A 17,524-nucleotide genomic window follows, 5' to 3' on the forward strand; every position below is an offset into this window, starting at 1 on the left:
TGCTGCACCTTCAGTCACTAAGTCCAATAGTCCAACACCTCTTGTACCTTCATCTCCCCTCTGACCCCTGACCAGACTCTGGACTGGCTTTGGACCAGTGATGAACTGGACTTAACAGTGCTTCTCCTTACCATTTGTCCTCACTGTCCTAACCTGCTACTTCATGATGCTGTGATCTATCTTCAACTTGATGACCTCATTCCTGCTCTCAGAGATTTCTTTTCCAGTCAAACTTATATTGCTTGTGGTGGTCATCACTTCTCTACCTCTGACTGCTCCCTGCCTTTTCAGGCTGTGAATGTCTGGGAGAAGTTCTGAATTCAATGCCAGTCCACTCAAGATGTGCAAGCTGTTGCACCCACTCAAACAGTCCAGGCAGTGCCTCCAAGTGAAAGGCAGTGATAGATCCTCTGTTTTCTTCATATGTGTTTCTATCCATGATGCTATCCTATGCACAATCAATACCAGACTGTTGTTGATAAGATCTGAGGACTTTATCAGACTTGTCAACTGCATCACTATGATAAGGTGTGCATAATAGATAAACCCTTTTCAGAGACATTGGCTGACACAAGATTATGCTGAGGCCAATATCTCCCTAATGGAGCTATACATGGTTCTTGGCCAGTAGAATCCAGCCAAAGCTGGTTGCTTGGCAACAAAATGGTGTTTTCTGGTTTCGTTGGCTACTGGTTCACTGATGATGGCTGAACCCAGAGGGACTTAAATCCACGTGAGTAAACGTGCACATGGAGTGATAAGCCCAAAGTAGACAGACCTCCTTGGCATCCTTGGATGCAGGTACCAAATGTTGCACGTCTGCTCGCTAGTTACGATTAAACTAAGGTGGCATACAAGTCTAGCTGCTCCTAACGTCGATTTTTAATCGTGTCTGGTGGACGTGGGCAATGAGCGAGGGCAGAAAGGACGACAGTAGTGAAGAGATATAAGCTGGAGCCAAACGGCTTGTCCACCGGGGGCTGGGACCCCTCGCCCTTGGTGTTTGAAGACACTCAACGCCGGGTATTAGGCGCAAGTTGAACACGCAGTCATGTGGCCATGACGTGGGTTTGTGTCATGCACGTGACAGTCACCTTGTATGCATCCCCGTTGGATGTACGGTACCTCAAATTGCCAACGATAACCTGAGGACAACGGAGATTAGGTATGGCTTCTGAAAGCGTGACTCGGTGGATCGATTGAAATTCTGGAGTGATCTAGCTGCAAAAATGCGACCATCTACTTCTGGGAAATTACTAAGCATAGCCTGTTGTCGAGGTATCTTTTCGGGGTACGTGGGTCCTATTCCCTACGACACTGTGAAGGAGAGTTATATGTCAAAAGGGCGTGAAAGAAGGATGGGGGGACGCCAATGGTAGAGAGGGACGCGAGTATGGCGACGACTAGGCACCGTTCCTTCAATTGCGACACAAAAGTCACAACAGATATTCGTACAATGACATACCAGCAAATATGACAGAAGTAGCCCTTGGCGTCGCGTGGCTTCCTGACAGGCCCCACGCAAGTAATCCAAGGATGGCTGGGCGACACTGTGAAGAGCGGAAGTGAATAGACCTAGCCAGAGCGAAGTTCTCCCCAGTCTAGATACTATCGATATCAGCCCAGGAATGCCGGGAGACAGGTGAGACCAAGCCCTCCCACTTTTGTGCCCAATAGCGTATTAGTCCTCGAAGAGGAAGCCGTAAATTCAGCGGATGGAAAGGAATAGGATCGAATCCTGTAGAATATCTTAGTGTCCATGTAGTCATCCAGCATGATGTAACAAATACTACTCACTGGAGAGGTAACCGATCCATATCTCGATGAGAGCGTTCAGGGCCAGTGCGTTGCTAGGGAGGCTGCCTTATCAAGATGGTCTGAGCCGATCGGAGGACAAGTGTTTGGATGTGCACGGTGCTTTTTGGACTGCGAAACCTGACATGACGCCCACCTGGGCACCAGCTGACCCAGAAGACAGCGGCAGGGGCAAATGATAGGTAGCAGGACAGATCGTAACGAGTACGAAGGACATCTCAACTTGGAAGTTGCATCATGCGTGTACATCCTCTGGTCAAATCAACAATACTACGAGGACATTGAGGTAGTTGTGCGATCGTTCGGAGGATCCAACCAGAGTCTCTTGGTAATTCGACCGAATACAGATCGTCAGGACTTGAGGGCAGCTGGCTAGATTCTGGGGGAGTTGAGTGCCGTTCGGTAGGCCTGCAAGACCACCCTTGAAGCTCTTGAAGAAGGATTGGAAGATATAGCAAGTCTCGGAAGAACCAAGCTTCCATGGCTGCTGAAACGCAGTAGGAAGACCACAGAACGTCGCAGTAATTCCCACCATTTGCGTGAGAAAGGGATTCTGAAAGAGTCGCTCTGTGTAAGTACCGTGCTTTACGTTCTTGGTGCACAGCATGCGTCTTATGTGTGGCAGTGTACATTTCGGCTTGTCGATGGGCGCTCTTCTTATCGATCCTACTTGACTATCTCCATCCCCCCACAACCATACACTTACTGCTTTCCAGAAAACTTCAAGTACCCTGTCTTTGCATTATTCATGGCTCTTGGGTGTTGTAGCGGATTATGGACTAAATTTACGGCCACTGCGTTCTCGGGCACGGAGCAACTACACAACAGTGGTTGCAGCGAGCTCCCACTCCCACTGTGGATACCTATCCAAGTACGTCCTATGCTTTGCACGATGGTTGCGTTCTTGTGTCGACTGAAGTTATTACTGTCGACATTCTCCTGCATGCAATACGGATGTCGGCATTGTTGCGCCGATCGATGACATTTGTCAACCTATCACATATGCAGATGTTGCCCCCCAAGGTGGTGTGGATATTCTTGTTACTGCAATTTCACGTGTCCTGCTGAAGCTGCTTGCTCAGATTCTTTGCCAAATGGTAGAGGCACCCCTACTCCTGTGTTCGCTGATGGTCAAACTACGCGTTCACATTCTCTTTCTGGAAGTGCTGGAGAAATACTTGCGGGCAGGTGTTGTACTTGTGACGATTGAGAGAAGTCTAACATCCGTAACCAGAGTTATCCTCTTCCCAACTTGCCTATCGACTGGAGGATCCTGCTGAAGCCAATCAACCTGGTACGCCCTCCAGTAATGCATGCATTTGCATTCTTGTATTGATGGCAGCTACTGTCCAGACACTCCTCCAGGCAATGAAGATATTCGCCCACAATCTCCATCTGGCTGTTGCATCACGGACAGTTCCTTTTCAGATGATACTCAAGGTGATTGCATACACTCTCCTATCCACTTTGAGATGTGTCTACTGAAACTATGTGCCTAGGTTCTTTACTGGGCTGTACAGATCCCCCCCAAGGTGATGTGAGTATTCCTGTTCCTGCAAGCACGGGGGAAATATCTTCGAGTGCAGTATTTTACTTGTGAACGGGTGGGACAAGTGTAACATTAATAACCAGAGTCACCCCCTTCACGGCCTCTCATCCTGCCTGAACCCTGTAAAAGCTAAGGAGCATGTCGATCGTATTCATCGATTTCGCATTCTTGTCATGGGCAGAGCAAATGCAGGTAAAACGACAATCCTGCAGAGGGTCTGTAACACTACAGATCAACCAGAAATTTTTAATGGAGAAGGACAGAAGGTATGCAATATGCATTATACAAACTTCAGATTATCAATAAGTTGGGTTGTATTCAGGTTGATCCTACTGTGGTGCAGGGTTCGTCAAAGGTGAGGCCTGTGTGGGCAGTCATACAGCAAACTGTTGAATGTATCCAGCGTGGCTACCACAACATTGAGGATGAGCTGGTCTTTCAGAACAATCCATGCTATGTATTCCATGATTCAAGGGGATTTGAGGCTGGAAGTGAAGAGCAGTTCGACATGATGAGGAAATTTGTGATGGATCAGTGCGAGTACACCGAAACTAGACAAGAGAATACATGCCATTTGGTGAGGACATCATGAGTGATGTGACTTGCATACTGACATGATTCTGGTGATTGACTTAGGTTTTGCATTGCATTGACTGACATCCACAGGATGGTTACAGCTGCTGAGAAAAAGTTTTTCCAGGAGTGTGATACAGGGTGTGGTATGCATATATCTTCATATACTTCATGTTTGATGTATAATTTTTTGGATTTCCATAGTTCCTGTGATTGTGCTGCTAACAAAGGCAGATAGCTTGGAGTTAGAGGCGATTGAACAGCTTGAGGACCAAGGGTTGACTGTAGATGCCACAAGCATAGCAGCACTGGAAAAAAAGATTCTGGATGACAATATTGCAAAGCTCAAGAATTGGTTGAATGAGTTCAAATTTGCACCTCATGACTACTTGGCACTTAGTGGTAAATACCAAACACATTCTATGTACATAGAATAGCTAACCAACTGAGAAATCTCCACAGGGATGCATGAAGAAGGTGGAGAGTGCACATCCCTACTGACATGCACAGCAAATGCTTTGACAGGGGAAGGGTTACAGGAGCTCCTTGTATCAACACAGCAGACCAACCTTGGACTGTGTATTGAATTTGCTATATTGAAGTAAGTAGTGAAGCTTACTAGCTTGTCATTGAGAGAGTAATGAGAGTGACTAGAACATTAAAGGTGTACATGAAGAGGAGGAAGATAGATCCTAGAAAATTGGAATTTAAGCTGTCAAAATGGTTTCCATATGTGAGGAAAATTCATTTTGACTAACCATAATACTAATTGATGATTAGAAAGTGTGTGAAATGCAGTATATTGTTGTGTTGAATTCATGCTCAATGTTGTTGTGGCCTTACTGTCCTTCTTCACTGCTGCTCTGTTGGACATGGGTTCATAGAAAGTGAGTGGAATGATGGCAGGTGGTAGTGGATGCTTGCTAACCATGTTCACTGCCACCTGTTGGACTTGGGTCCATAGGAAGTGAGTGAAGTTCATGGCAAATGGCAGTGGATGTGTGCTGACCACCTTGACTGTCACTCTGTTGGACTTGTGTTCATAGTTGGTGAGCAGGGTCATGGCAGGTGGTGGTGGATGAATGCTGATTATGCCATCTACCACTCTGTTGGACTTGGGTCCATAGAAAGTGAGTAGAGTCATGGCAGGTGGTGGTAGATGCATCCTCACCACTTCACTGTCACTCTGTTGGACTTGGGTTCATAGGAAGTGAGTAGAGTCATGGCAGGTGGTGGTGGGTGCATGCTGACCATCTTCACTGCCACTATGTTGGACTTGGGTTCACAGTGGGTGAGTGGAGTCATGGCAGATGGTGGTGGATGCATGCTGACCATCTTCACTGCCATGCTGTTGGACTTGGGTTCATAGGAAGTGAGTGGAATCATGGCAGGTTGTGGTGGATGCATGCTGACTATGTTCACTGCCACTCTGTTGGACTTGGGTTCATAGAAAGTGAGTGAAGTTCATGGCAGGTGGTTGTGGATGCATGCTGACCATCTTCACTGCCACACTGTTGGACTTGGGGACATAGTTGGTGAGTGGAGTCATGGCAGGTTGTGGTGGATGCATGCTGACCCTGTTCACTGCCACTTGGTTGGACTTGGATTCATAGAGAGTGAGTGAAGTCATTGCAGGTTGTGGTGGATGCATGCTGACTATCTTGACTGCTACTTCATTGGACCTGGGTTCATAGAAAGTGAGTGGAGTCATGGCAGGTTGTGGTGGATGCATACTGACCATCTTCACTGCCACTCTGTTGGTCTTGGGTCCATAGGGAGTGAGCAGAGGCATGGCAGATGGTGGTGGATGCATGCTGACCACTTGACTGCCACTCTGTTGGACATGGGTTCATAGCCTGTGAGTGGAGTCACAGCAGGTTGTGGTAGATGCATGCTGACCATGTTCACTGCCACTCTGTTGGACTTGGGGACATAGTTGGTGAGTGGAGTCATGGCAGGTTGTGGTGGATGCATGCTGACCATATTCACTGCCACTCTGTTGGACATGGGTTCATAGGAAGTGAGTGGAATCACAGCAGGTGGTGGTGGATGCGTGTTGATCATGTTCACTGCCACTTTGCTGGACTTGGGTTCATAGGAAGTGAGTGGAGTCATGGCAGATAGTGGTGAATGCATACTGACCATGTTCACTGCCACTCTGTTGGACTCGGGTTCATAGTTGGTGAGCAGGGTCATGGCAGGTGGTGGTGGATGAATGCTGATTATGCCATCTACCACTCTGTTGGACTTGGGTCCATAGAAAGTGAGTAGAGTCATGGCAGGTGGTGGTAGATGCATCCTCACCACTTCACTGTCACTCTGTTGGACTTGGGTTCATAGGAAGTGAGTAGAGTCATGGCAGGTGGTGGTGGGTGCATGCTGACCATGTTCACTGCCACTCTGTTGGACTTGGGGACATAGTTGGTGAGTGGAGTCATGGCAGGTTGTGGTGGATGCATGCTGACCATATTCACTGCCACTCTGTTGGACATGGGTTCATAGGAAGTGAGTGGAATCACAGCAGGTGGTGGTGGATGCGTGTTGATCATGTTCACTGCCACTTTGCTGGACTTGGGTTCATAGGAAGTGAGTGGAGTCATGGCAGATAGTGGTGAATGCATACTGACCATGTTCACTGCCACTCTGTTGGACTCGGGTTCATAGAAAGTGAGTGAAGTCATGGCAGGTGGTGGTGGATGTGTGCTGACCATGCTCACTGCCACTCTGTTGGTCTTGGGTCAATAGGGAGTGGGTGGAGTCATGGCAAGTGGCAGTGGATGCATGCTGACCATGTTCACCACCATTCTGTTGTTCTTGTGTTCATAGTTTGTGAGTGAAGTCACAGCAGGTTGTGGTGGATGGTTGCTGACCATGTTCACTGCCACTCTGTTGGACTTGGGGACATAGTTGGTGAGTGGAGTCATGGCAGGTTGTGGTGGATGCATGCTGACCATCTTCACATGCCACTCTGTTGGTCTTTGGGTTCATAGTTTGTGAGTGGAGTCATGGCAGGTCTGTGGTGGATGAGTGCTGACCATTTTGACTGCCACTCTGTTGGACTTGGGTTCATAGGAAGTGAGTGGAGTCATGACAGATAGTGGTGGATGCATACTGACCATGTTCACTACCACTCTGTTGGCCTTGGGTTCATAGGAAGTAAGTGGAGTCATGGCAGGTGGTTGTGGATGCATGCTGACCATGTTCACTGCCACTCTGTTGGACATGAGTTTATAGCCTGTGAGTGGAGTCACAGCAGGTAGTGGTGGATGCATGCTGACCCTGTTCAATGCCACTCTGTTGGTCTTGGGTTCATAGTTTGTGAGTGCAGTCATGGAAAGAGGTGGTACATGCATGCTGACCATGTTCACTGTCACTCTGTTGGACTTGGGTCCATAGGAAGTGAGTGGAGTCATGGCAGGTGTAGGTGAATACATGCTGACCATGTTCACTGCCACTCTGTTGGACCTTGGTTCATAGTTGGTGAATGGAGTCATGACAGGTTGTAGTGGATGCATGCTGACCTTGTTCACTGCCACTCTGTTGGAGTTGGCTTCATAGCCTGTGAGTGGAGTCATGGCAGGTGGCAGCAGATGCATGCTGACCATGCACTGCCACTATGTTGGACTTGGGTTCATAGATTGTGAGTGGTATCATGGCAGGTGGCAGTGGATGCATGCTGACCATGTTCACTGCCACTCTGTTGGCCTTGTGTTCATAGGAAGTGAGTGGAGACATGGGAGATGCTGGTGGATGCATGCTGATTATGTTCACTGCCACTTTGTTGGACTTGGGTTCATAGCCTGTGAGTGGATTGATGACAAGTGATGGTGGATGCATGGTGATCATGTTCACTGACACTTGGTTGGACTTGGGTACATAGCCTGTGAGTGGCACTGTGGATGTTCATGGTGTATTGAAACTGATCAAGCTTGCTTGGTTTGTAGTCAGTGAGTGTATCCAGGACCAATGCCATTGGGTGCATGCTTACTATTTCCTATGTCACTCTGTTGCAATCATAGGAAGTAAGTTTCAATTGCTCTCAGTGTTCAATTACTAGATTCTACACATTGCATAGGTGGTGAGGTTAATTAATGCAAGCAGTTTGGGTTTCTTGTTTAACCTGATCTTCTAGGATGTAGGTTCTCCTTCTATGCATAGCATTTTGATGCCTTTGTCCACACCTATATTTTCCAGCATGTTAGTACTCATGATTATTCCACATCCTTGACAGGTGCTGATACATTTCATGTAGGATGTAGTTGTCTTCATCTAAATTTGTTATACAATCAAGACTGATTAGATTGAAAGTTGGTTTGTGGCTCCATCACTTTACCTCACATTTACTTTCATGGTTGTTGTGTAGGTTGTAAGTTTCAGTTCCTTATTCTTCTTCCACCATATATGTATAGAGAAGTTAATGTGCACTGTCATAGCCTTCCATTCATCATCATGATGCAATGCCTCGAATGCCTTTCTTGGCCACCACACCACAATCTTCAATGAAACACATTGTAGAGCATGCAATTGGTAAATGACATTTTCATGTGGTGTCCTAGATTTACCTCATTGCTTCAGGTACCTTACTTGTGTTTGAATATTTATACTTCTTGCTGCAGGCAGACACAGGCAGGACTTTGGAGCAGGATTTCACATTTGCTCTCCAAGAATATCAAACATCAGATGTCAAACCTAATGTTCACCAACTCATAGAAGCAGCCTTTATGGAGCATGGTGAAGACATTGGAATTTTATGCCCCATCCTTGTGGATATTGCAAAGGAGAACCAAATGTGTATGACACTATTTCCTCCACACTCATTAATACCTTACTATGGATCTTGTGCAGCAAAGAGGGGGAAGATGGTGGTTGACAATTTGGTCATTCAAGTAGTAGACTGAGAGAGTAGGTTACCCAGTTTCTCATGTTTGCACCTTTTTGAAGGTATTGTTTCCAGCATGCTGATTATTTGAAGTTCTCATGTTGGTGGCAATATTTTACAAAACAAAGCATCCATACTAAGGGAGGAACAGCTGGATTTAACTTTCCAAGTTGTACACATACCCCCAGATGTTGTGCATGTGATTGATCCTAGTGTCCACTTTGTCATGAAATTGTTACAAAATGATGTAGTATACTTTTGTCAAGTATGGGTTACCCTCAGGTGACTGGGCTGCAAGGCAGCAAAAAACTGAGGAAATGCAGGAGTGTATCATACTGCTTATATACCTCTAAGTGGCAGAATACATCCTCTAAAGTATTCAGCAAAGCATCACTAAATAGGAGAATAAATGATCATATCACTGCATTTCAGCAATAGGATCAATGAGGAGTGAAGGGGGATTGGAACAGAAGGGAAAAGATCATAAATGCACAGCATGTGCAGTAAGTATTTGCAAAGGATGGTCATAAATGAGTCAAAAGGTAAACATACAAGCAATTTGGAGATGGCACAGCCATCAGGCTGTGGAATGTGGTGTCAGATGATGTATATCTATATCCCATGTGACTTCCCAAATGATTGCAACAGTAGTGATGATGATGATGATGATGATGATGATGATGATGATTGTCAAGCCCAGACCTACTCTGACCAACTCTGATGCTTCACAGCATCTGGGGAGAGGTGCAGTGTCACACACCAAAGGTGTTGTGGACATGGTTGCAGCTGACTCTGCCTAACTCATCAATGAGTTGTGCACAGTGCCATGGATGGAGATGAAGACTACAGTCCTCATGTGTAGAAGGACTGCTGGGTGTTAGCAGTCATCCTTCACACAAGAACAAGTCATCAGTGCTAGAGAGAAAAGAGGAAGTGAGTTAAGTGCCCATTAAAAGTTTTAGCACCCTTGTATGGTATAAGGAAAGTCCAAGTAGCTGTATAATACAAGCTAGATGGCTTAGGTAACAACAAATAAATGAAGGGAACAAATTGCTCATCCCAAGGGATTCTGGACTGTCAAAACTAGAAGGTGGGGCTCAGTGATTCAGTAGTGGTTGTGTTTCATGGTATATGTGGTGTGTTCTGTGGTGTAGTACTGGCTGTTATGCTAAGACCAAAGTCAAGGCACAAGGGGAGCTCAGCCACAGACTTATGGTTTCTACTGAGCAATGGCTGCAGTAACCTCTGTAAATGACAGAGGATTTAGGCAATGCTGGTAAGAGTGGTCCTGGTTAGGGACACTGAGGGCAAAGTTCTGAGAATGCTGTGTATGATTGAGCAGCTCAAGTCTGGGTTTCCAAGACTTGAGCTGGCAGTCTAAATGCTACAAGAGAATGGACCATGAGGTGTCTACATGTAACAAGGTAACTACACCATTGGTTGAACAATGATGACACATGTCCTAAGCATGTTATGAGTCATTAACACTAGTGGTGGGAATAGAGGGCTGTCAGATCAGAGAGAAGATGGCCAGAAAAGGAAAGTAAGTCCAATGGAAGGAAACATGAAGTAAACATAAGGTGAAATGTAACATTACCCCCTCTTTAAGCATTGAAGTCCCTGACTTCAACTACTCTCCATAAGGCTCTCTAGTCATGTTACTGATGGTGGAGTTGTTAAAGTCAAAATCATTATCATACAAATCATTATCCTTGCTCCTGACAAGGGTATGATCATCTACCAATGCAGTGTCACACACCAAAGGTGTTGTGGACACAGCTACAGCTGACTCTGCCTAACTCATTGACAAGTTGCACACAATGCCCATGCTATGAATGCAGATGAAGACTAAAGGCCTCATGTGTGGAAATGCTGCTGGATGTTAGCAGTCATCCTTCACACAAGAACAAGTCATCAGTGCTGAAGAGAAAAGAGGAAGCAAGTTAAGTGTGCAGTTTTTAGCACCTGTGTATGGCATTCTGGTTTTCATCATATCTCCACCATTTCCAAAGATATTGACTGCATTCTCATGCTCACTTAAAGTGCTCAGCCATGCTATCCTGACTTCTAAATTTGGAGAGGATCCTCACACCCCACACATTTCTACAGCACTCCATCCATCAGATGCTCATTCTGCTAAGTCCACCAGAAATCACCACCTCTTCATTGATCATCTTGCTTGTCTCATTTGCCAGAGACAGTGGCTATGTATATCTGCCAGATGTTCCCACCAGCTTCTGTCCTGAAGCCCCCTGGTTCATTATGTCATCATCAGCCCCATCCCATCCCATGCAGCCTGGTCTGTGTGTTCTCCTTGTCAGTATGACTTCCAGAAGGACATTCTTTGGTTGCCTCAGGTCTGTCACTCAGTTAGAAAGGTCTTATGTAGTCATTTCAGTCTCCCCACTTGCTCCCTGCACTGTCTTTATTCCAATCTTGTCCATCATTCTCCCCACATTGTGACAGCTGCAGCATAATCTACTGTTCTCCAGCCTCCCTGATCACATCCATGATGAGTATGACATGCATCTTGCCTTCTTACTGCAAGATTCAGCAGAGGATGTCCCCCCTTCTTCTCCTCCTCCATCAGAGCCCCATTCATGACACTTTTGTTAACTTTACTGAGAGGATGAAAGGGTGGGAGACACAATTGCTTATGCTCCCAGTGCCCTACAGACCCCCAGCACCCTAGCCCTTTGATGCCTGACTCATGCCCTTCAATTCTGGAATTAATACTTCCCTATCTGGAAACACCATCCATCTGTCATGCCATCTTTGGATCTAGAGATGTCTCCACCAAGATCTGACTTGCATCACCACCCCCTAATGTGATATCAGTGTGTTTACTCAGATTCTGACATTATTTGACTCATTCTGTGATATTTTGACTATCCTTGACTCATTTATTGCCAATACTTACCAATCCTCTTTGCTTGCTTACTTTTCCTTTCTCACTTACTCATCATGATTACTCAGTCCTTACTCATTACTTACCAAGCATTTGTGCCTTGTTTGTCATAAGGCTGTGCTCCCTCCACATCATATAAACCCCCATGTACTTAGCTACAACCCCAAGTGAATCAGAGGTCACTCAAGCAGTCAGTTCAGTTCATCTCAGGCATAACTTGTCATCAACAGTTGAGGCTCATTCAGAAGAGTCTATCTGTCACCAATCATCATCCTTGGTAGTTGGGGCTCCATCAAGGGTCTATCTACCTTCATTCATTATCTGAAGAATTTGTGCTTAGTCAGCACACCTGCTTAGTCATTTATCCCCTCCTGCATAACTTGTCATCAACTTGTGCTAGGAGCATGTTTTGTCAAGATCCATTACTCCAGGGTAATTTTGGCTGAACACCTTCACTCTGTTCAGCATCCCCCATCCAGTCATCACTCACTTGTCTGCTTCTGCATAACTCATGGATGACTTGTGCCAGGAGCACTCCACTTGAAGTCCCCACCCCACATTAGATTTCTTCTGCCCTCCAGGTTCTGTGGAGGTACACCACCACTCATTCTATATTTGTCTTTTGTGTTGGTTTTGGTTGGTTTGTACCACCTTTCCACACTTTGACTCACAGCAGGAAAGTGTCTCAGGGGTCACCAGGTCTTTCCCTTGGATGTGTTCAAGTTGCAGATCAAAGTCTGCAAGATCAAGGAGCCAGAAAGCCTGGCAACAGTTTAGGTTTTGGGGTGCTTTGAAATAGGTCAAATTCTTGTGGTTGGTGAAGACCTTGACTGGAAATGGGGATCCATGGAGATAGTGTCTCCAGGTCTTCAATCCTTGGATAACCACTAAGAGTTCTCTATCATAGATATCATAGTTCCTTTCTGCAGGGTTAAATGACTGAGAGATGAAGGTGCAGGGTTGCCACTGGCCATTTGAGTCCTCTTGGAGGAGAACACCTCCAGTTGCATACTTAGATGCATCAGTAGTAATTGGAAATGGGCAAGAGGTATCAGGCATTCAGAGGGTTGGTTGGGCAATGTCTGAGTAGTAAGGTATGTACAGATCTTCAGTAGAAGTTTGTGAATGCTAAGAAGGATTGTACATCCTTTACTTTCCTTGGGACAGGCCATTCAGTGATACCCTGGACCTTGACAGGGTCCATGGTGACAGTATTTTCTTTGATGATCATCCCAAGGTACTCCACCTCAGTAAGGTCAAAATGACACTTTTTGAGTTTGAGAGGTAGTGACAACTCTCTCATTTGTTCAAGGACATGGCAGATTCTTCATTTGTGTTCCTTGGCATCAGTGGAGAAGATGAGAAGGTCATCCATGTAGACAACCAGCCATCCTTCAGTGATCATGTCTCTAAAAGAGTTGTTCATGAATCACTGGAATGTAGCAGGGGAGTTGCACAGGCTGAAGAACATGATGGTGGGTTCAAAGAGTCCTTTGTGTGTGATAAATGTGGCTTTCCACTGGTCTCCTTCCTTGATACAGACATTATTATAGCCCAATCATATGTACATCCATTTTAGTAAAGATAGACACCCCTTGAGTTTGTCAATGAGATCTGAGATTAGGGGAAGGGGGTATGCATCCTTCACTGTATTCTTGTTCAAATATTGGTAGTCCTGACATGGACAGAGGGAGCTGTCTTTCTTTCTGACAAAGAAGAATGGGGTGGTTTGAGGAGACTTCAAGGGGCAGATTTTCCCTTCTCAAAGGTTTTCTTTGATAAACTTTTCCACAGAATCTCTTTCAGGAGGGGAGAGTGGATATGCTTTGGCCACCTTGGGGGAGAAGTCCTCAACAAAGTTTATGGCATGGTCATAGGGTCAAGATGGAGGCAGCACTCCATCTGCAGGTTTCTCAAAAACTGAGGTGAACTCTTTATAATCCTCAGGGAGGACAGCCTTTGGTTTCTTCTTCACTTCTTCTTGTGCCAATTCAGTGGCAGTAGTGATTTTCCTGAGAAGGTTATTCCTGGGGTTGACCTTCTTTGCATCCTTGACAAGTTTTCCAAGTGCCATTATAAAGTGGGCATGTATTGTTTCATCTCCAGGCTCTTCATAATCCATAAACTTGTTAATCCCTTTTTTCTTGACAGGGGACACAAGGTTTACAATGGGTTCTTCAATGGCAACAAAGGAGACATTGCAAGACAGTTCCTTTGATCAATCAGTTCTTTCATTGATGGAGAGGGCTCCCATTCTCCAATCAATGACAGGGTTGTTTTCTTGTAGTCAAGGGAGGCTGAGAATCATGTTTTCCAAGCCACAGTTTATGACATGGAAGAAGGATCGATGGACAAGTCCTTTGACCTTGAAGTAGAGGGTGGTGGAAAACAGAATCTTTCCCTTGGAGTTTTGGGATCCATCTGCATTTTTTGCAAGGATGGGTTCAGTGAGTTGTTGAGTGGGGATTTGGTGCTTTCACACAAAACACCAGTCAATACAAGATATTTCTGCACTGGAGTCAACCAGTGTGGTGGTGTTGACAACTTTTCCAGTTCTTTCTGATGTGTAAAGGGTGACAGGAATTTGCATAGTATGATCTGGGGTAGAAGATACTAGTACAGGAGCAACAGAAATGGAACTGTCCTTTTTACTGGGAACATCTGGTGTCAATGCAGAGTTCCCTTCTAAAAATCCTTTCCTAATGCCCTAGCAATGTTTACTAAGGCAACAGAGGGTCCAGTGACTTCTTCTTCATTGTCACTTTCCTCAGCTTCCACAATCTTTCAGATTTTCTTGACCTGCTTCTGGGGGGTCTTCCCTTTGTCTGGACATTCATGTGAGAGATGTCCTTTATTTCCACAACCAAAACATCTTCCTTCTTTGATGTGTCAGTCCCTTTCTTCCCTGGAGAGTCTCACTCCATCCATATCCATGGCATTTGGATCTTTTTCTTTGGAGAGGTTGTTCTTTGGGTAGAGTTTCCTCTTTTCTTTCTTTCCAGAAAGCTCATTTACCTTTCTCCATTTGGCATTGAACTTCTGTGCATATTCATACCACCCATTGATTTTAGTGGGAGTGGTTTCCATCACATGGATTTAGTTCACAATGAACAGTTTGAGTCCTGGGGAGAAGAACTCCATCAAGGCAATGTCTTCCATGATGGTAGAGTCAGCAGCAGCAGTTCAGAAGTCAGTGATGTATTAGGCATGCTCAAAGTTGGGCAGTGTTTGCACCATGTGATGCACCAGATGCACCACACCACACTGCAACCTCCCTTTCTGGCTAAATATGGTAACTTATATAAGTGTGTGTATTGAAAAATATCATTTTTTTTCACTGTGAAATCAAAAACTCTTTATCATGGCTCACTGGACTCTCCATAAGCACTATCTTGCCATGCATCTGGTCTATATGATCCTCTGGTCTCTCATGCAACCTGACATGTCAGCTGAAGAGATGGCACAGGTCTTCCACCTTGATATTGGTATCATTCTTGCCATTTATCAAACTCCTTACCTCCAGGGTTGATCATCTGTCCCAAAGGCTGATACACTACAACTTGCATGGAAATATGCACAAAATGAGGCTGATCACCAGCACTTCATCAATATGCTTCACATTTCCCCCACTGTTTTTGATGTCTTGCTTGATATCATTCATGACCATCCTGTCTTCTACAACTCAAGCAATGGACAAACTCCTGTTCAAAAGCAACTTGCAGTCACCCTCTATCATATGGGGCACTATGGATATGGTGCTTCTTTGGAGGATATTGCACAGGTGGCAGGTATATCAGAGGGCTCAGTAGAGTTGTTTACAGAACAATGCTTTGAGGCAATTGAGTCTCCATGATATATTTGTCTGCTTTCCCACAGCAGAACAAAAGGAAGCTGAGAAGGTTTGGATTGATAGTCAAATTGGATTTAGAGGGACTTGGCAGGAGGGGTGGGTAATATATGATGGCACCATTGTGGTCTTATACACAAAGCCTGGCCTGAATGGAGATGCCTATTTTACTTGCAAATCCAACTATGGTCTCAACCTGCAGGTATGTGTATAGCCTTCATCACTATGGATGCTGATAATCTATTAGGTTGGCAATTTACCCTCCAACCTCAGGATTGTGGACTATGCCCATGGCCTGACAGGTTCAGCTCATGATGCATCTGCATTTGAACATACTGCTGCCACAGATCTTGGTTGTAAGACATCCTGGACTGGCAAATAGACATGTTGTAGTGGGGGACCAAAACCTGAGGTCAACCAGTCTTAAGTTCACTGGTTTTCAAGGTCAGACACCAAAATTTCATTCTCAGCATTGTCCTCATTGGAGCCTCATGGGCTTGGCTCCATTGGAAGAGGGGGATACTGTCATGACCATGTCTAGACTACCCTAGACTGGTCCTACACTGGTCTTGACTGGTCTTGTCCCACCCCTACCCTGGTTCTGGCCTTGACACTTCAACCCAGGAATGTGTTGGCTCATGAGGCACTGCAAAGCAGTGCCCAATCAAGTTGTTCACTCAGTGAGACAAGACCAGTATAATACCCAGCCCATCACTAGTCTTGCCCCAGTTCCTGGTAAACCTTTGTTCATACTTTGCTTGATAGTATTCTTTGTAACATTGTACTTGCCAATCTGTTTACCAATCACCACTGTACTGGTGCTATGTTACACTTAGTTTACCTTTAGTATTTAAGCCATAGGAACAATTGTTTAGCCTCAGTCTGAAATCAAACTAATCTTGTCTAACCCAGTCTCCCTCTGTCTCCTGTTTTCTGCCTGTCAACCAGACTATGGCCCATGCAAGGGAATAGTGCTGCTCCTCAGTCACTAAGTCCAATTAGTCCAAACCCTTTAGTATCTCATCCCTGCTCTGACCCCTGACCAGACTCCAGACCAGCTTTGGACCAGCGACAAACCAGACTTAACACATGAGAGATCTACTCTCCTTTGCTACCACATCCAAAACCAATGCAGATCACATCTGATGGTACCTTAAACATTGCCTTGACATAATCTGCAGCCCCTTCTTCCCTGCCACTGAAATACTTACCAACATGCTCTCCACATGTGATGTTGTTGTATCAGGTTGACAGCACTTCACATGGTCCTCCCAGCCAAAGCATGCAACTGTCAGACCTCAACATTTATGTCACACATTACAGCCAAGCACAACTATACAACCTTCTCCACAAGTATCACTATCACATTGTCTGGCAGAACCACACCTGCTGTGATGACTACTCCCCCTCCACCATCCTCACCATTACCACCTTTGGTAATGGGCACAACCTCATTGATATTGTCATCTCAAGAACATCCTCCACACTCTCCCCCATCTTTCAATTCCACTCAACAGCTGTTATGAGCTTCTTCAGCACTAACTCCCTATTCTGCACCTACCCCAGCCTCATCCTTTGACACCATGCAATGATCAATGCCAGCAGCCTCCAAGAGTGCACCTTCTCCCCCAGCCAAATCCAGGCTCTCCTCAAATATAAACAGCATGGTTTTTGCTTCATTTCCTGTGAAGAAACCAACCACCCATTGTTTGCCTGCAGAAGCCAAGTATATTCCCTGAATGACCACAGATGGCTATCACTAGACTTTGCAACTGTCCCCTGGTGACCATCCCTGCCTTTTGCTACTTTCTACTTGGGCACCATTGACACCATCTGGACACTGGGGGGACATGTCTGCAGTTCCTCCTTGTTATGCATCCCTTCCATCTTGTACATCATTGACAACTGCTTGTATGCCATTCTCTGCCTGAACATAAACCATTTCTGACACCT

The 17,524-nt window shown here is 45.5% G+C and overlaps 3 protein-coding genes across 3 annotated transcripts; 2 read left to right on the plus strand and 1 right to left on the minus strand.

Moving 5' to 3' along the window:
- Nucleotides 1–3,473: 3,473 nt before the first annotated feature.
- F5J12DRAFT_841422 (uncharacterized protein) lies at nt 3,474–4,066 on the plus strand (the record flags this gene model as incomplete). The annotated part of the gene is made up of 4 exons (XM_051746131.1): nt 3,474–3,630; nt 3,687–3,898; nt 3,927–3,941; nt 4,001–4,066. Coding segments are annotated over exons 1-4 (386 nt in total), but the record flags the coding sequence as incomplete, so codon positions are not given.
- Nucleotides 4,067–4,776: 710 nt separating this feature from the next.
- F5J12DRAFT_948548 (uncharacterized protein) lies at nt 4,777–7,512 on the minus strand (the record flags this gene model as incomplete). The annotated part of the gene is made up of 12 exons (XM_051749772.1): nt 4,777–4,800; nt 4,866–4,880; nt 4,947–5,123; nt 5,189–5,374; nt 5,433–5,771; nt 5,837–6,022; nt 6,080–6,256; nt 6,322–6,507; nt 6,565–6,669; nt 6,727–6,905; nt 6,973–6,988; nt 7,054–7,512. 12 exons carry the CDS (start codon nt 7,510–7,512, stop codon nt 4,777–4,779), a joined length of 2,049 nt encoding a protein of 682 aa, XP_051598399.1.
- Nucleotides 7,513–16,865: 9,353 nt separating this feature from the next.
- F5J12DRAFT_683135 (uncharacterized protein) lies at nt 16,866–17,141 on the plus strand (the record flags this gene model as incomplete). Its single annotated transcript, XM_051740276.1, has 1 exon — nt 16,866–17,141. A coding segment is annotated over one exon (276 nt), but the record flags the coding sequence as incomplete, so codon positions are not given.
- Between the last annotated feature and the right edge of the window lie 383 nt (nt 17,142–17,524).

This window comes from Pisolithus orientalis (genome assembly GCF_024613125.1).
Source record: "Pisolithus orientalis strain OTSU chromosome Unknown F5J12scaffold_22, whole genome shotgun sequence".
NCBI classification, from domain to species: Eukaryota; Fungi; Basidiomycota; class Agaricomycetes; order Boletales; family Pisolithaceae; genus Pisolithus; species Pisolithus orientalis.